The sequence below is a fragment of the Hyla sarda genome, chromosome 1 (assembly GCF_029499605.1).
Source record: "Hyla sarda isolate aHylSar1 chromosome 1, aHylSar1.hap1, whole genome shotgun sequence".
Taxonomy (NCBI): domain Eukaryota; kingdom Metazoa; phylum Chordata; class Amphibia; order Anura; family Hylidae; genus Hyla; species Hyla sarda.
Genome location: NC_079189.1, coordinates 618,392,995 through 618,414,295, shown reverse-complemented (window position 1 = coordinate 618,414,295; position 21,301 = coordinate 618,392,995). Strand labels below are relative to the sequence as shown.

General features: G+C 42.9%; 1 protein-coding gene across 1 annotated transcript in view; it reads left to right on the top strand.

The window, feature by feature from the left end:
- Positions 1-21,301, top strand: part of CNTFR (ciliary neurotrophic factor receptor) — a gene marked incomplete in the record, with an annotated part of 524,182 nt that overhangs the window by 457,487 nt on the left and 45,394 nt on the right. The window contains 1 exon segment of the mRNA XM_056551475.1: positions 9,721-9,884. Coding sequence (XP_056407450.1) covers positions 9,721-9,884 — 164 coding nt within the window.

Below are 21,301 nucleotides of genomic sequence, written 5' to 3'. Positions count from 1 at the left end.
TGCAAAACACCCTGGGAGTCAGTGAGACCGGTGACAGATTTATTTGCCACCCGCTCCCGGCAATTCTCAAAGGGATCAGGAGACCCTAAGGACCCATAATCCCGTTCAAGAACCAGGGAGGTATACCTGCTGTACTGATACTGCCTTATCTCAGATTTCAGCTGGTCTATCCTTTGTTGGTCCCCACCCGCCGAATATAGTGACTCCAATTCTTTCCGCAGCTTGAGATACTGGCTATACTTACTCCTCCCCTTTATAAAGAACAGTCTCTTTAAGAGGGTTCTGATCTCATCCTTGACATCCTCCCACCAGGCGGCCATATCATCATAGAAGTCCACCCGCTCTAGCTGGCCCTGTATAAGAGAGTGAATACCTCCCTGAACATGCACATCATCCAAGATATTAGAATTGAGCTTCCAGAGCCCCCTTCCAATATCTGGGCGCTTAGTGACACCAAGGCAGAAAGCTAAGGCCATGTGATCCGAATAAGGGACAGTTCTCTCATTCCTATCACTAATAAATTCTTCAGGACGCACAAACGCCATATCTATTCTACTGCTCCTGTCAGAACAGGTGTATGTGAGTTTTGGTTTTCTTCCACCCTGTGTGAACACATCACACAGACCGGCCTGCAAGATTATGTTATTTAGGACCTTGGAGTCCCTGGCCACCGCTCTACCTGAGGACCTGTCACTTGATGTCCTAGTGACGTTAAAATCCCCGGCCATTATAACAGGAACAGATGTGAATAGATATGGCTTGACATCATTAAATAGCTGGATCCTTTCGGTCACTGTCTGCGGGCCATAGATATTTATTAGCCGGAGCCTTCTACCATGGATAGTGACCTCCAGGATCAGACACCTTCCCATGACAACCTCTGTCATCCTATGTACAGTCACATCCCTGGTGGTAAACAGTATGGCCACCCCGGCATAAGGCTCCACAGCCAGTGACCAGAAAGAAGGCCCAGACGTCCATTCCCTCTCAGCCTCACGTAAATACCCCGAAGAAGTCAGGCGCGTCTCCTGTATGAAGATGACATCTGTGTCCAGATCCCTAAGATAGTCATAGACTATGTGCCGTGTCCTCCTCACTTTGATACTGTTCACATTAGTAGAAAGGACCCTTAAAGTAAACCCCGCCATGATAAGACAGAAGAGCAGAGACCTGATCCCCATCATCACAAGTCAGAATCTGAGTCCCGCTGGCCACCACCTGTCTCCATGTCTGACTCTACCTGAGGTTTTACACTCGGGGGTCTCTTTTTTATTGGGGGTTGGTCCCTTGTGTCACCATCACATTCACCCTCTATTCTTTTTATCTCAGTGTCCAAATCTCCCTCGGACTCTGACAGGACCTCGTACCTGTTGGACACGACCATCACTCCTGCCCTGTTGTCAGCCCTTTTTTTCACACTTTGAACGATGCTGTTCTCCCCCTCAGGCCTGCGGGAGGACTTGTCTTTTTTCCTCCTTTTATTTTGCTGCATCCTATTCCCCTCAGACACAGAAGTGGATACCCCCGGCTGCTGCTGGTCTTGTGGCACAACCTCCATGTCCCCCTGTGTGCTCTCTGACTGCTGAGGTGTTGGTGCAGTGTTACTCACATCTGTCTGAACCTCCTGTCTGGTCAGTATAGGGTCTGATAACAAAGCCTCCTCCTCTACAGCCTCTGCCCCCGCCACAAGGTCCTCATCAGGAAGCTCCCGGCAGATGTTGTGCCAGGCATTGGGACAGTCCCGGTGAGGGTGACCGATCTCACCACAGAGATTACACCTGATGTTTTGGCAGTCAGCACTTAGGTGACCAGTCTCACCACACAGGTTACACTTTACCACAGTACAGGTGTTAGCCAGATGTCCAGGTTTACCACATTTAAAGCACTTTCTGGGCTGACCGGGGTAGAAGCAAACGCCCTTTTTCCTCCCAATGAAGAAGGAGTTGGGCAGATGTTGGGTGATGTTACCATGTTGGCGCAGCTTCACCAGGACCTTCCACCCTCCAGTCCAGATACCGTCATCATCTCTGTTCTTGGTGAGATCAGACACCAGGTCACAATGTCTGCGGAGCCACACCACAATGTCCTGGGGGGGAACAGCTTCATTCCAGAAGATGATGTTGATGATGACGGTATCTGGCTTGGATATGGGAATAAAACTAAATTTACTCCATCCATCCTTGTCTCTGAACCTGGGGAAGTTGGACCAGAACCTATCCAGATTAGACATGAGCTTAAAGCTGACATCATAGCCCTGTCTATCTGGAAGGTTTATTACAGCCAAGATGTCAGCTGGCACAAACCCCATCTGGTGGCACAGGAGCTCCCTCACCACAAACCTCCTATCTGGAAGGTCCTCCTTGGCACCTCTGTGCCGAAATCTCACCATGTTCCTCCTTTTAAATGCCTGGCCAGTGTAATTGGTGCTGGAGGTGAAAGATGGAGCACCACGGCTCCAGGCATTTCTGGGAGGAACCCGGCGGGTCCCTGCGTCCTGTCTTACAGGGTTGGGGTCTACTCTAGGGGGCCCTGCCACATCTGCTGTACTTGTAGGTAAAGGGGGGAAATCCTGCACATTATTGTGTACAACATCACCTGTCCCATCCACCTCTATATCATCATCAGACACAACACCCCACACAGATTGTGCACCCCCTCCAGCCACCGACCCCTCAGGAACATCACAGTCCGCACCCCCAGTCCGTGCCCCAACATCATCACAGTCCTCACCCCCAGTCCGTGCCCCAACATTATCACAGTCCGCACCCCCAGTCCGTGCCCCAACATTATCACAGTCCTCACCCCCAGTCCGTGCCCCAACATTATCACAGTCCTCACCCCCAGTCCGTGCCACAACATTAGAGCTCTGCTCCATCACCCCATCACCTTCATACACCGGCAAATGTCCACTGTCCTCCTGATGCACTGGGACTTCTGGGACTTGTAGTGCCTCTGCAGGTAAGTGAGTTGCAGGCTCCAGAACATCTGCAGGTCTCTGAGGTTGCTGCTCCTCGGGCTTATGAACATGCCGATCCTTGAAGGTGAAACTTGGGGCTTTTATCAGGGGTCTTGTCACCTCCTGGGGCTCATCTGGGGTGATGACAGGTGCCACATCGGATCTAGGCTCTGCACCAAAACTCAGCTGGTACTGGGAAAAGCGTTCCTTGTTCCTATAGGATTCCGCTAAGGGTCCCATCCTCTCCAGTATAGAGTCCATCTCGCTCACTATGGTGGCCAGTTCTGTGCTCAGTGTATACAGTTTATCATCATGCATTGTCTTGTACTGTGGATTCGCTGTCTTCAGTTTATACACAGTCAATCTGCATTTGCAGCATATATTTTAGGTGCTTCAGCTCCTCCATCCTCCTCACCAGTGCTGGGATCTCCTCCGCCAGATGTAGCTCTGGTGCCCGGGTGGTCTCTTTGCCCTGCTGGAGGGGTCTGGACAGTCTCTCAGGCTGGGTGAACACAGAGGAGCCATGGCTGGTTGTATCCCCTGAGGCCCGGTCACATACATTAGGGTCTGGGGCAGGAACAGTTTTGTAAACACTTTCATATTTCTCCACATATTTCCCTGGTGTCACCTCCATAGACTTGTCAGTATTGTGGCTCTTACCTCCAGCCTGGGATCTTGTGCGGCCTGAGCGGGCCATGCTGGAGACCACCTCTTGTTGTTTCAGGTTCTCCTGCAATGTCTGTCTCTCCAGAGATGTCCTCCTCTGTCTCTGTGCTGGAGAGTGGAGCTGCACACCTGCTGCCTGTGATCCCCTCACCTCCTGTGCACCAACATGTGATCCACTCACCTCCTGTGCACCAATATGTGATCCACTCTGCCCCAGCTCCTGTGCACCAACATGGCCTCGGTTTGCAGACTTTGGAGTTCCCACAATGGATTCTGTCTTGAATTCAGTCATATTACCATCACACTGTACACCATGGCTGGCAGACTGTTCCACATCACATTCCTTACACATACTTGCTGCTGCTGCTGCTGCTTTCTTTTCTTTACATACGTCCTTCGCTGTATTTTCCTTCTTTGCAATGGCTGGGCTTACATGCTCAGTATTCTTCTGTACTGGAATGACTTTAGGATTTACATCCACATTAGAAGAAGCCTGGGAGTTTTCCCCCAGTGTAGGCCGAGAAGCCTGGGCCTTGCTTGGGGAGCTTCCCCGCCCAGGGTGGCCCCGCCCTGGGCTTTCTCCAGACATCAGGAGAGCTACTCACACACAACCTCACAGCTAGGAGGCAGTATTATAGTAGTTATATTCTTGTATATAGAAGCAGTATTATAGTAGTTATATTCTTGTATATAGAAGCAGTATTATAGTAGTTATATTCTTGTATATAGGAGGCAGTATTATAGTAGTTATATTCTTGTATATAGGAGCAGTATTATAGTAGTTATATTCTTGTATATAGAAGCAGTATTATAGTAGTTATATTCTTGTATATAGGAGGCAGTATTATAGTAGTTATATTCTTGTATATAGGAGCAGTATTATAGTAGTTATATTCTTGTATATAGGAGCAGTATTATAGTAGTTATATTCTTGTATATAGGAGCAGTATTATAGTAGTTATATTCTTGTATATAGGAGCAGTATTATAGTAGTTATAGTCTTGTATATAGGAGCAGTATTATAGTAGTTATATTCTTGTATATAGAGGCAGTATTATAGTAGTTATATTCTTGTATATAGGAGGCAGTATTATAGTAGTTATATTCTTGTATATAGGGAGCAGTATTATAGTAGTTTTATTCTTGTATATAGGAGCAGTATTATAGTAGCTATATTCTAGTATATAGGAGGCAGTATTATAGTAGTTATATTCTTGTATATAGGAGCAGTATTATAGTAGCTATATTCTAGTATATAGGAGGCAGTATTATAGTAGTTATATTCTTGTATATAGGAGCAGTATTATAGTAGTTATAGTCTTGTATATAGGAGCAGTATTATAGTAGTTATATTCTTGTATATAGAGGCAGTATTATAGTAGTTATATTCTTGTATATAGGAGGCAGTATTATAGTAGTTATATTCTTGTATATAGGGAGCAGTATTATAGTAGTTTTATTCTTGTATATAGGAGGCAGTATTATAGTTCTTTATAGTTAGTACTATATTCTAGTATATAGGAGCAGTAATATTCTGTATATAGAGCTAGTATTATAGTAGTTATATTCTTGTAGTATATGTGACTTGTATATAGACAGTATATAGTAGTATATTCTTGTATATAGGAGCAGTATTATAGTAGTTATATTCTTGTATATAGGAGCAGTATTATAGTAGATATATTCTTGTATATAGGAGCAGTATTATAGTAGTTATATTCTTGTATATAGGAGCAGTATTATAGTAGTTATATTCTTGTATATAGGAGCAGTATTATAGTAGTTATATTCTTGTATATAGGAGGCAGTATTATAGTAGTTATATTCTTGTATATAGGAGCAGTATTATAGTAGTTATATTCTTGTATATAGGAGCAGTATTATAGTAGTTATATTCTTGTATATAGGAGACAGTATTATAGTAGTTATATTCTTGTATATAGGAGCAGTATTATAGTAGTTATAGTCTTGTATATAGGAGCAGTATTATAGTAGTTATATTCTTGTATATAGAGGCAGTATTATAGTAGTTATATTCTTGTATATAGGAGGCAGTATTATAGTAGTTATATTCTTGTATATAGGGAGCAGTATTATAGTAGTTATATTCTTGTATATAGGAGCAGTATTATAGTAGCTATATTCTAGTATATAGGAGGCAGTATTATAGTAGTTATATTCTTGTATATAGGAGCAGTATTATAGTAGTTATATTCTTGTATATAGGAGCAGTATTATAGTAGTTATATTCTTGTATATAGGAGCAGTATTATAGTAGTTATATTCTTGTATATAGGAGGCAGTATTATAGTAGTTATATTCTTGTATATAGGAGACAGTATTATAGTAGTTATATTCTCGTATATAGGAGCAGTATTATAGTAGTTATATTCTTGTATATAGGAGCAGTATTATAGTAGTTATATTCTTGTGTATAGGAGCAGTATTATAGTAGTTATATTCTTGTATATAGGAGCAGTATTATAGTAGTTATATTCTTGTATATAGGAGCAGTATTATAGTAGTTATATTCTTGTATATAAGAGCAGTATTATAGTAGTTATATTCTTGTATATAGGAGGCAGTATTATAGTAGTTATATTCTTGTATATAGGAGCAGTATTATAGTAGATATATTCTTTTATATAGGGGCAGTATTATAGTAGTTATATTCTAGTATATAGGAGGCTGTATTATAGTATTTATATTCTTGTATATAGGAGCAGTATTATAGTAGTTATATTCTTGTATATAGGAGCAGTATTATAGTAGTTATATTATTGTATATAGGGAGCAGTATTATAGTAGTTATATTCTTGTATATAGGAGCGGTATTATAGTAGTTATATTCTTGTATATAGGAGCAGTATTATAGTAGATATATTCTTGTATATAGGAGCAGTATTATAGTAGTTATATTCTTGTATATAGGAGCAGTATTATAGTAGTTATATTCTTGTATATAGGAGCAGTATTATAGTAGTTATATTCTTGTATATAGGAGGCAGTATTATAGTAGTTATATTCTTGTATATAGGAGCAGTATTATAGTAGTTATATTCTTGTATATAGGAGCAGTATTATAGTAGTTATATTCTTGTATATAGGAGACAGTATTATAGTAGTTATATTCTTGTATATAGGAGCAGTATTATAGTAGTTATAGTCTTGTATATAGGAGCAGTATTATAGTAGTTATATTCTTGTATATAGAGGCAGTATTATAGTAGTTATATTCTTGTATATAGGAGGCAGTATTATAGTAGTTATATTCTTGTATATAGGGAGCAGTATTATAGTAGTTATATTCTTGTATATAGGAGCAGTATTATAGTAGCTATATTCTAGTATATAGGAGGCAGTATTATAGTAGTTATATTCTTGTATATAGGAGCAGTATTATAGTAGTTATATTCTTGTATATAGGAGCAGTATTATAGTAGTTATATTCTTGTATATAGGAGCAGTATTATAGTAGTTATATTCTTGTATATAGGAGCAGTATTATAGTAGTTATATTCTTGTATATAGGAGCAGTATTATAGTAGTTATATTCTTGTATATAGGAGGCAGTATTATAGTAGTTATATTCTTGTATATAGGAGACAGTATTATAGTAGTTATATTCTCGTATATAGGAGCAGTATTATAGTAGTTATATTCTTGTATATAGGAGCAGTATTATAGTAGTTATATTCTTGTGTATAGGAGCAGTATTATAGTAGTTATATTCTTGTATATAGGAGCAGTATTATAGTAGTTATATTCTTGTATATAGGAGCAGTATTATAGTAGTTATATTCTTGTATATAAGAGCAGTATTATAGTAGTTATATTCTTGTATATAGGAGGCAGTATTATAGTAGTTATATTCTTGTATATAGGAGCAGTATTATAGTAGATATATTCTTTTATATAGGGGCAGTATTATAGTAGTTATATTCTAGTATATAGGAGGCTGTATTATAGTATTTATATTCTTGTATATAGGAGCAGTATTATAGTAGTTATATTCTTGTATATAGGAGCAGTATTATAGTAGTTATATTATTGTATATAGGGAGCAGTATTATAGTAGTTATATTCTTGTATATAGGAGCAGTATTATAGTAGTTATATTCTTGTATATAGGAGCAGTATTATAGTAGTTATATTCTTGTATATAGGAGACAGTATTATAGTAGGTATATTCTTGTATATAGGAGCAGTATTATAGTAGATATATTCTTGTATATAGGAGCAGTATTATAGTAGTTATATTCTTGTATATAGGAGGCAGTATTATAGTAGTTATATTCTTGTATATAGGAGCAGTATTATAGTAGTTATATTCTTGTATATAGGAGCAGTATTATAGTAGTTATATTCTTGTATATAGGAGGCAGTATTATAGTAGTTATATTCTTGTATATAGGAGCAGTATTATAGTAGTTATATTCTTGTATATAGGAGGCAGTATTATAGTAGTTATATTCTTGTATATAGGAGCAGTATTATAGTAGTTATATTCTTGTATATAGGAGCAGTATTATAGTAGTTATATTCTTGTATAAAGGAGCAGTATTATAGTAGTTATATTCTTGTATATAGGAGCAGTATTATAGTAGATATATTCTTGTATATAGGAGCAGTATTATAGTAGTTATATTCTTGTATATAGGAGCAGTATTATAGTAGTTATATTCTTGTATATAGGAGCAGTATTATAGTAGTTATATTCTTGTATAAAGGAGCAGTATTATAGTAGTTATATTCTTGTATATAGGAGCAGTATTATAGTAGATATATTCTTGTATATAGGAGCAGTATTATAGTAGTTATATTCTTGTATATAGGAGCAGTATTATAGTAGTTATATTCTTGTATATAGGAGCAGTATTATAGTAGTTATATTCTTGTATAAAGGAGCAGTATTATAGTAGTTATATTCTTGTATATAGGAGCAGTATTATAGTAGATATATTCTTGTATATAGGAGCAGTATTATAGTAGTTATATTCTTGTATATAGGAGCAGTATTATAGTAGTTATATTCTTGTATATAGGAGCAGTATTATAGCAGTTATATTCTTGTATATAGGAGCAGTATTATAGTAGTTATAGTCTTGTATATAGGAGCAGTATTATAATAGTTATATTCTTGTATATAGGAGCAGTATTATAGTAGTTATATTCTTGTATATAGGAGCAGTATTATAGTAGTTATATTCTTGTATATAGGAGCAGTATTATAGTAGTTATATTCTTGTATATAGGAGCAGTATTATAGTAGTTATATTCTTGTATATAGGAGGCAGTATTATAGTAGTTATATTCTTGTATATAGGAGCAGTATTATAGTAGTTATATTCTTGTATATAGGAGCAGTATTATAGTAGTTATATTCTTGTATATAGGAGCAGTATTATAGTAGTTATATTCTTGTATATAGGAGGCAGTATTATATTAGTTATATTCTCGTATATAGGGGCAGTATTATAGTAATTTCAGTATGGTATCCTGTGAGTTGTCCTATAAATCAGCTCCAGGATGGATATGTTGCAGTCGATGAATTATTATAAGACACTTTGGATAATTTCCTAATTGATTTGTAATTTTTATGTGGATTTCTTTGCGGTTTTATATGTTCCTTCTTGTTTGGCGGTTGTATCCTGCGGAGTCTGGAGCTGATCCTGGAACATTCTCTCATATTGGGTTGTGGCGTCAGCGCCTCCTCTGTCGGGGGGCACATACTTCTTGTGAGCTCTGTTTGTACATCTGCTCAGGCTGTTTGTTGGCGTCAGATCCTTATATCGGTATTATATGCTGCGCTCCGGATACGGTCGGCTGCTGTGACTTTGTTCCGATCATTTACTGTTGCGAGGAATATTTATCGCCCGTTGCAGACGCGGTGTCCGGCCCCAGTGTTATGGACACAACTCCCATAAAATACAGTAATTCACAAGTAGAGGAGAGGCCAGAGCCCTGGTGGGCTGAGGAGGGGGCAGGGAGAGGACAGGGGAACCGCAGCTCCGGAGCACAAACTGCTGAACCTTATATTGTAAAGAGGAACATTTCTATGGACGAGCAATGAGAATTGTTGTGTTTTTTATTCACAGTAAAACCCGACCCCCCAGAAAATGTCCTGGCAAAACCCATCCACAAAAACCCCAAAAGGCTGGAAGTCACGTGGCAAACGCCGTCCACCTGGCCGGACCCCGAATCATTTCCACTCAAGTTCTTCCTGCGATATCGGCCATTAATTCTAAACACATGGCAGCATGTGAGTACGGAATTATCTATTATCTATCTCTCATATCTATCTATCTCTCATATCTATCTATCTCTCATATCTATCTATCTCATATCTATCTCATATCTATCTCATATCTATCTATCTCCTATCTATCTCATATCTATCTATCTCATATCTATCTCATATCTATCTATCTATCTATCTCATATCTATCTATCTCCTATCTATCTATCTCATATCTATCTATCTCATATCTATCTATCTCATATCTATCTATCTCATATCTATCTATCTCATATCTATCTATCTCCTATCTATCTATCTATCTATCTATCTATCTATCTCATATCTATCTATCTATCTCATATCTATCTATCTCATATCTTTCTATCTCATATCTATCTATCTATCTATGTCATATCTATCTATGTCATATCTATCTATCTATCTATCTCTCATATCTATCTATCTATCTATCTCTCATATCTATCTATCTCATATCTATCTATCTCATATCTTTCTATCTCATATCTATCTATGTCATATCTATCTATCTCATATCTCTCTATCTATCTATCTATCTCATATCTATCTATCTCATATCTATCTATCTATCTATCTATCTATCTCATATCTATCTATCTCATATCTATCTATGTCATATCTATCTATCTCATATCTATCTATCTCATATCTATCTATCTCATATCTATCTATCTCATATCTATCTATCTATCTATCTATCTATCTATCTCATATCTATCTATCTCATATCTATCTATCTCATATCTATCTATCTCATATCTATCTATCTCATATCTATCTATCTATCTATCTATCTATCTATCTATCCATCTATCTCATATCCATCTATTTCATATCTATATCATATCTATCTATCTCATATCTATCTATCTCATATCTATCTATCTCATATCTTTCTATCTCATATCTATCTATCTCATATCTATCTATCTCATATCTATCTATCTCATATCTATCTTTCTATCTATCTCATATCTATCTATCTCATATCTATCTTTCTATCTATCTCATATCTTTCTATCTATCTTTCTATCTATCTCATATCTATCTATCTATCTATCGCATATCTATCTTTCTATCTATCTCATATCTATCTTTCTATCTATCTTTCTATCTATCTCATATCTATCTATCTCATATCTATCTATCTCATATCTATCTTTCTATCTATCTCATATCTATCTTTCTATCTATCTCATATCTATCTTTCTATCTATCTTTCTATCTATCTCATATCTATCTATCTATCGCATATCTATCTTTCTATCTATCTCATATCTATCTATCTTATACATTTGCTCCTGTTATAGTATTATTCATTCTTCATGATTAGAAGGTGGCACAGGGAGTATAAAGTACAGGGTGTAAAAGGGAGTGTACGTGACAGGGTATACGGGGAGTGTAGGTCACAGGGTATACGGGGAGTGTACGGGACAGGGTATACGGGGAGTGTACGGGACAGGGTATACGGGGAGTGTACGTCAGGGTATACGGGGAGTGTACGGGACACGGTATATGGGGAGTGTAGGTCACGGTATACGGGGAGTGTAGGTCACAGGGTATACGGGGAGTGTACGTGACAGGGTATACGGGGAGTGTACGTGACGGGGTATATGGGGTGTGTACGTGACGGGGTATACGGGGAGTGTTGGTCACAGGGTATACGGGGAGTGTAGGTCACGGGGTATACGGGGAGTGTAGGTCACGGGGTATACGTCAGGGTATACGGGGAGTGTACGTGACAGGGTATACGGGGAGTGTACGTCATAGGGTATACGGGGAGTGTACGTGACGGGTTATACTGGGTGTGTACGTGACGGGGTATACGGGGAGTGTACATCACAGGGTATACGGGGAGTGTACGGGACGGGGTATACGGGGAGTGTACGGGACGGGGTATACGGGGAGTGTAAGTCACAGGGTATACGGGGAGTGTAGGTCACAGGGTATACGGGGAGTGCACGTCAGGGTATACGGGGAGTGTACATCAGGGTATACGGGGAGTGTACATCAGGGTATACGGGGAGTGTACGTCAGGGTATACGGGGAGTGTAGGTCACAGGGTATACGGGGAGTGTAGGTCACAGGGTATACGGGGAGTGCACGTCAGGGTATACGGGGAGTGCACGTCAGGGTATACGGGGAGTGCACGTCAGGGTATACGGGGAGTGCACGTCAGGGTATACGGGGAGTGCACGTCAGGGTATACGGGGAGTGCACGTCAGGGTATACGGGGAGTGTACGTAAGGGTATACGGGGAGTGTATATCAGGGTATACGGGGAGGGGGGTGTACATTTGGTGGTCACATCAGGTTGGCATCACATGACTATGCAGCCGGAGTGGTGTTCCCGGTTGGTGCCCGGAGGGGCTGGGCGTTCCGGTCTTGTGGGCACATTCTCCTGGCACGCCGCCCTGGCACGCTCTCCAGGACCTGACACAAAGCTCCGGCACTATATTCAGGGGGAGGGGAGGGAGCGGGGGGTGAGGGCGCAGCACGGACATTAATATGCAGTATTCATGGGCAGCGATCGATGGCGGATGCATTACCCTGCGTTATCTGAATCAGCAGCTACATAGAGGACGAGGCGCCCGTGACCGACAGCGAAGGACAGCGCCCGCTCCGTATACCGCCATCTATGAGGGAGGGGCACTGTCCATTATGACGTCATCTCCTACCTATAATCTGTGGAATTGAGATCACGAGATGATTGTTTTGCAGTTAATCGACAACTGGCGCCATATTTATCACCGCTTTGCGCCATTTACCCCATTATGGTTTTGTTTTTAAAGAAGGTCCCGTAGTCAGACATTGTGATGTGACCAGATGTGTAGAGACTGAGCCGGGGGCTCATTGGTCGGCGCCCCTGCTTAATGTAGGCTCCTCCCCTGAGGAACAAATCGCCTTTATTGGAACGTGGGTGACGTCGGCCTCAGTTGTGGCCATTCTGGATCCCCTTTATACCCTTACTGGCATTGGTGATGATGATTATAATGTGTAATGATGATGAGTGATGTTGAGGATAGGTGACTATGATGAGTGATGAAGATGACTGACATTGATGAATGAGGATAATGAGTGATGACGATGATGAATGATATTGAGTGACAATGAGTAATGATGATGATGATGAGTGATTACTATGACTATGAGTGATGATAAGTAATGATGACGATGAGTGATGATGATGAGTGGTGATCCTGATGATGATGAGTGATGATGATTAATGACCAAAATGCGTAATGATGGTGATGATGAGTGATTATGATTAAAGATGATGATTTTGATGAGTGATTATGATGGATGATAATGATGATGAGTGATGATGAGTGATTATCATGAATGATGACAATTCTGATGAGTGGTAATGATGAGTGATGATGATGATGAGTGATAATGATGATGATTATTCTGATGAGTGATAATGAACGATGATAAGTGGTGACAACAATGATGATGGATGATGATGATGAGGAATGATGGATGATAATGTTGAGGGATGATGGATGATGGATGAGTGATAATGATGGATGATGATGATAATGAGTGGTGACAACAATGATGATGATGAGTGGTGATGATGATGAGTGGTGATGATGATGAGTGGTGATGATGATGAGTGGTGATGATGATGAGTGGTGATGATGATGAGTGGTGATGATGATGAGTGGTGATGATGATGATGATGAGTGATGATGATGATGATGGGTGATGATGATGAGGGGTGATGATGATGATGAGGGGTGATGATGATGATGAGGGGTGATGATGATGATGAGGGGTGATGATGAGGGGTGATGATGATGATGATGAGGGGTGATGATGATGATGATGAGGGGTGATGATGATGATGATGATGAGGGATGATGATGATGATGATGATGAGGGGTGATGATGATGATGAGGGGTGATGATGATGATGAGGGGTGATGATGATGATGAGGGGTGATGATGATGAGGGGTGATGATGATGATGAGGGGTGATGATGAGGGATGATGAGGGGTGATGATGATGATTAGTGATAATGATGAATGATGATGATGAGTGATGATGATGATGAGTGATAATGATGATGAGTGATAATGATGATGATGAGAGATAATGATGATGATGAGAGATAATGATGAATGATGGATGATGATGATGAGTGATGATGATGATGAGTAATAATGATGATGATGATTGATGATGAGTGATGATGATGAGTGATGATGATGGGTGATGATGATGGGTGATGATGATGGGTGATGATGATGGGTGATGATGATGGGTGATGATGATGGGTGATGATGATGGGTGATGATGATGGGTGATGATGATGGGTGATGAGTGATAAAGATGGTGATGAGTGATAAAGATGATGATGATGATGAGTGATGATGATGATGATGATGAGTGATAATGATGATGAGTGATGATGATGATGAGTGATGATGATGATGAGTGATGATGATGATGAGTGATGATGATGATGAGTGATGATGATGATGAGTGATGATGATGTTGAGTGATGATGATGATGAGTGATAATGATGAGTGATGATGATGAGTGATAATGATGATGAGTGATAATGATGACGATGATGATGAGTGATGATTATGAGTGATAATAATCTGTATATATATATATATTGATTTGTATATCCCCTCCCTCTATATACCAGCACTGTACCCCCTAGTGACCCCTCTTAGGTACCACCCCTGAGTATTTTGTTGCCCCCTATAGAGCAGGGAGGGCACAGTGAGGGGCAGCGGCCCAGGATTTTCTTCTGATGTCTTTTCCGCTCGGCCCTCCATTCTTGGAGCTTAGCTTTGTACCGCTGCCAGCCGCCCCCTCCGCACTTGGATCGGGTCTTATATTAATGAGAAATCAATGTCTTGGGCCATTAGCATTGGAAAGACTAAACAAAAGCTGCGAGCGGAGGGGAGGGGGCCCGGGGGGCCCGATGAGGCCGACTACTCAGCTCATGAAAACCCCATTGATCGCTCTTGTCTCTCAGCTTCGGCCTTTGATGCAGGTGGACGCTGCTAGCAGCCATGACCGCCATCAATCTCCTCCCAACCCCCCCCCAGTGAGGGTCCAGAATAGAGGATGGTTCAGACTGAAACACAGAAACGGAGCTCAGTTCTGCACAGTAACCTCCAGTGCAGACACCTAATGTCTTTATATAACTGTCCACCAAGGGTTAATAGACCAGGCCAGAATGTGTTTATGTATCGCAGCACTCTACTGTCCTGAAGACATTAGTAATCTATCTGCACTGACCTATATATAGACATTAGTAATCTATCTGCACTGACCTATATATAGACATTAGTAATCTATCTGCACTGACCTGTATATAGACATTAGTAATCTATCTGCACTGACTGATATATAGACATTAGTAATCTATCTGCACTGACTGATATATAGACATTAGTAATCTATCTGCACTGACTGATATATAGACATTAGTAATCTATCTGCACAGACTGATATATAGACATTAGTAATCTATCTGCACTGACCTATATATAGACATTAGTAATCTATCTGCACTGACCTATATATAGACATTAGTAATCTATCTGCACTGACCTATATATAGACATTAGTAATCTATCTGCACTGACCTGTATATAGACATTAGTAATCTATCTGCACTGACCTGTATATAGACATTAGTAATCTATCTGCACTGACTCATATATAGACATTAGTAATCTATCTGCACTGACTGATATATAGACATTAGTAATCTATCTGCACTGACTGATATATAGACATTAGTAATCTATCTGCACTGACTGATATATAGACATTAGTAATCTATCTGCACTGACTGATATATAGACATTAGTAATCTATCTGCACTGACCTGTATATAGACATTAGTAATCTATCTGCACTAAACTGATATATAGACATTAGTAATCTATCTGCACTGACTGATATATAGACATTAGTAATCTATCTGCACTGACCTATGTATAGACATTAGTAATCTATCTGCACTGACTGATATATAGACATTAGTAATCTATCTGCACTGACCTATATATAGACATTAGTAATCTATCTGCACTGACTGATATATAGACATTAGTAATCTATCTGCACTGACCTATGTATAGACATTAGTAATCTATCTGCACTGACTGATATATAGACATTAGTAATCTATCTGCACTGACTGATATATAGACATTAGTAATCTATCTGCACTGACCTGTATATAGACATCAGTAATCTATCTGCACTGACTGATATATAGACATCAGTAATCTATCTGCACTGACTGATATATAGACATTAGTAATCTATCTGCACTGACCTGTATATAGACATTAGTAATCTATCTGCACTGACTGATATATAGACATTAGTAATCTATCTGCACTGACCTATGTATAGACATTAGTAATCTATCTGCACTGACTGATATATAGACATTAGTAATCTATCTGTATTATGTTCCGCCCGGTATTATGTTCCCCCCCCCCCCCCCCCCGGTATTATGTTCCCCCCCCCCCCGGTATTATGTTCCCCCTTGGTATTGTGTCCCCCCGGTATTATGCTCCCCCCGGTATTATGTTCCCCCCCGGTATTATGTTCCCCCCCCCCCGGTATTATGTTCCCCCCCCGGTATTATGTTCCCCCCCCCGGTATTATGTTCCCCCCCCCCGGTATTATGTTCCCCCCCCCCCCGGTATTATGTTCTCCCCCCCCCCCCCCGGTATTATGTTCCCCCCCCCCCGGTATTATGTTCCCCCTTGGTATTGTGTCCCCCCGGTATTATGCTCCCCCCGGTATTATGCTCCCCCCGGTATTATGTTCCCCCCCGGTATTATGTTCCCCCCCCCCCGGTATTATGTTCCCCCCCCGGTATTATGTTCCCCCCCCCCGGTATTATGTTCCCCCCCCCCGGTATTATGTTCCCCCCCCCCGGTATTATGTTCTCCCCCCCCCCCCCCGGTATTATGTTCTCCCCCCCTCCCCCGGTATTATGTTCCCCCCAACGGTATTCCCCCCCCCCCCCCCGGTATTATGTTCCCCCCCCCCATATTATGTTCCCCCCCCAGCCCCCCCCCGGTATTATGTCCCCCCCCCCGGTATTATGTCCCCCCCCCGGTATTATGTTCCCCCCCCCGGTATTATGTTCCCCCCCCCCCCGGTATTATGTCCCCCCCCCCCCCCCGGTATTATGTTCCCCCCCCCCGGTATTATGTTCCCCCCCCCCCCGGTATTATGTTCTCCCCCCCCCCCCCCCCGGTATTATGTTCTCCCCCGGTATTATGTTCCCCCCCCCCGGTATTATGTTCCCCCCCCCCCCCATATTATGTTCCCCCCCAGCCCCCCCCCCCGGTATTATGTCCCCCCCCGGTATTATGTCCCCCCCCCCGGTATTATGTTCCCTCCCCCCCGGTATTATGTCCCCCCCCCCAGTATTATGTTCCCCCCCCCCCCCCCGGTATTATGCTCCCCCCCCCGGTATTATGCTCCCCTCCCCCTCGGACCCCCCCCCCCCCCGGTATCATGCTCCCACCCCCCCCCCCCCCGGTATCATGCTCCCCCCTCCCCCGGTATCATGCTCCCCTAGTATTATGTTCCCCCCGGTATTATGTTCCCCCCCCCCCCGGTATTATGTTCCCCCCCCCCGGTATTATGTTCCCCCCCCCCCCCCCCCCCGGTATTATGCTCCCCTCCCCCTCCCACCCCCCGGTATTATGCTCCCCTCCCACCCCCGGTATTATGCTCCCCCCCTCCCCCCCCCGGTATTATGTCCCCCCCCCCGGTATTATGTTCCCCCCCCCCGGTATTATGTCCCCCCCCCCCAGTATTATGTTCCCCCCCCCCCGGTATTATGCTCCCCCCCCGGTATTATGCTCCCCTCCCCCTCGGACCCCCCCCCCCCCCCGGTATCATGCTCCCCCCTCCCCCGGTATCATGCTCCCCTAGTATTATGTTCCCCCCCCCCCCCCCCGGTATTATGTTCCCCCCCCCCCCCCCCCCCCCGGTATTATGCTCCCCTCCCCCTCCCACCCCCCGGTATTATGCTCCCCTCCCACCCCCCGGTATTATGCTCCCCCCCTCCCCCCCCCCGGTATCATGCCCCCCCCCCCCTGGTATTATGTTCCCCTAGTATTATGTTCCCCCCAGTATTATGTTCCCCCGGTATCATGCTCCCCCGGTATTATGTTCCCCCGGTATTATCGGTGATGGACGGCGCCCCTCCCGTGTGTTACGTCTCCTCCATTATTAGGACGTCTTGTTGAACACCTCGTCCTCGTCTTATTGTAACATGACGGACAATGAAAGGATCGTTCTCCACAATGGATTCAATCTCCGTCCAGACAAACGCGGCATAAAAAGAATCATCTTATGGCTGCACTTATCTGTGTAACAGCGGGACGGCGGCACGGATGACGTTCTGCGCCTATTATTAGACCGCGCGCCTTTTATATCCCACATAACCAGCTAGTTAGCGGAAAGCAGATGGATGGCGGCCGATGATCTGAGGTTATGACAACAGACGGAGGAACAGCTGTCGGAGCCCCGCGCCTTAACCCCCTCACTGCTGAGCAGGCGGAAGTGTCCGACCCAGAAAGTTACTGTATGACGGGCGCTGCTACCGCCATCACCGTCCCGCAACGTGCTGCACCGATACCTTAATACCCTATAAGGAGATGCGAAAGAAGAAAAACATTTCCCATGGACATAAGTATTCATACCCTTTACTGACGTGATATTTAGCTCTGGCTCCTCCCATTTCTCTGGATTATCTCTGAGATGTTTCTCTATCTTGGTTGGAGTCACCTGGAGTAAATTCATCTGATTGGACAAGACACAGCCCTGTCTATATATCAGAGCACACACCAAGCCATGAGTGGGAAAGAACTGCCTGTAGAGCTCAGAAACAGCCCTGTCTATATATCAGAGCAAACACCAAGCCATGAGTGGGAAAGAACTGCCTGTAGAGCTCAGACACAGCCCTGTCTATATATCAGAGCACACACCAAGCCATGAGTGGGAAAGAACTGCCTGTAGAGCTCAGACACAGCCCTGTCTATATATCAGAGCACACACCAAGCCATGAGTGGGAAAGAACTGCCTGTAGAGCTCAGAAACAGCCCTGTCTATATATCAGAGCAAACACCAAGCCATGAGAGGGAAAGAACTGCCTGTAGAGCTCAGACACAGCCCTGTCTATATATCAGAGCACACACCAAGCCATGAGAGGGAAAGAACTGCCTGTAGAGCTCAGACACAGCCCTGTCTATATATCAGAGCACACACCAAGCCATGAGTGGGAAAGAACTGCCTGTAGAGCTCAGACACAGCCCTGTCTATATATCAGAGCACACACCAAGCCATGAGTGGGAAAGAACTGCCTGTAGAGCTCAGAAACAGCCCTGTCTATATATCAGAGCAAACACCAAGCCATGAGAGGGAAAGAACTGCCTGTAGAGCTCAGACACAGCCCTGTCTATATATCAGAGCACACACCAAGCCATGAGAGGGAAAGAACTGCCTGTAGAGTTCAGACACAGCCCTGTCTATATATCAGAGCACACACCAAGCCATGAGGAGTAAAGCACTGCCTGTAGAGCTCAGACACAGCCCTGTCTATATATCAGAGCAAACACCAAGCCATGAGTGGGAAAGAACTGCCTGTAGAGCTCAGACACAGCCCTGTCTATATATCAGAGCACACACCAAGCCATGAGTGGGAAAGAACTGCCTGTAGAGCTCAGACACAGCCCTGTCTATATATCAGAGCACACACCAAGCCATGAGGGGTAAAGCAATGCCTGTAGAGTTCAGACACAGCCCTGTCTATATATCAGAGCACACACCAAGCCATGAGGGGTAAAGCACTGCCTGTAGAGTTCAGACACAGCCCTGTTTATATATCAGAGCACACACCAAGCCATGAGGGGTAAAGAACTGCCTGTAGAGCTCAGACACAGCCCTGTCTATATATCAGAGCACACACCAAGCCATGAGGGGTAAAGTACTGCCTGTAGAGTTCAGACACAGCCCTGTCTATATATCAGAGCACACACCAAGCCATGAGAGGGAAAGAACTGCCTGTAGAGCTCAGACACAGCCCTGTCTATATATCAGAGCACACACCAAGCCATGAGAGGGAAATAACTGCCTGTAGAGCTCAGACACAGCCCTGTCTATATATCAGAGCACACACCAAGCCATGAGAGGGAGAAAACTGCCTGTAGAGCTCAGACACAGCCCTGTCTATATATCAGAGCACACACCAAGCCATGAGGGGTAAAGCACTGCCTGTAGAGTTCAGACACAGCCCTGTCTATATATCAGAGCACACACCAAGCCATGAGAGGGAAAGAACTGCCTGTAGAGCTCAGACACAGCCCTGTCTATATATCAGAGCACACACCAAGCCAGAGGAGAAAAGAACTGCCTGTAGAGCTCATACACAGCCCTGTCTATATATCAGAGCACACACCAAGCCATGAGAGGGAGAAAACTGCCCGTAGAGCTCAGACACAGCCCTGTCTATATATCAGAGCACACACCAAGCCATGAGGAGAAAAGCACTGCCTGTAGAGCTCAGACACAGCCCTGTCTATATATCAGAGCACACACCAAGCCATGAGAGGGAAAGAACTGCCTGTAGAGCTCAGACACAGCCCTGTCTATATATCAGAGCACACACCAAGCCATGAGGGGAAAAGCACTGCCTGTAGAGCTCAGACACAGCCCTGTCTATATATCAGAGCACACACCAAGCCATGAGAGGGAGAAAACTGCCTGTAGAGCTCAGACACAGCCCTGTCTATATAAGGTCTCACAGCTGACAATGTATATCAGAGAAAACACTATGCGAGGGAAAGAACTGCCTGTAGAGCTCAGACACAGCCCTGTCTATATATCAGAGCACACACCAAGCCATGAGAGGGAAAGAACTGCCTGTAGAGCTCAGACACAGCCCTGTCTATATAAGGTCTCACAGCTGACAATGTATATCAGAGAAAACACTATGCGAGGGAAAGAACTGCCTGTAGAGCTCAGACACAGCCCTGTCTATATATCAGAGCAAACACCAAGCCATGAGAGGGAAAGAACTGCCTGTAGAGCTCAGACACAGTCCTGTCTATATATCAGAGCACACACCAAGCCATGAGGAGAAAAGCACTGCCTGTAGAGCTCAGACACAGCCCTGTCTATATATCAGAGCACACTTCAAGCCATGAGGGGAAAAGTACTGCCTGTAGAGTTCAGACACAGCCCTGTCTATATAAGATCTCACAGCTGACAATGTATATCAGAGCAAACACCAAGTCATGAGGAGGAAAGAACTGCCTGTAGAGCTCAGACACAGTCCTGTCTATATAAGGTCTCACAGCTGACAATGTACATCAGAGGAAACACCAAG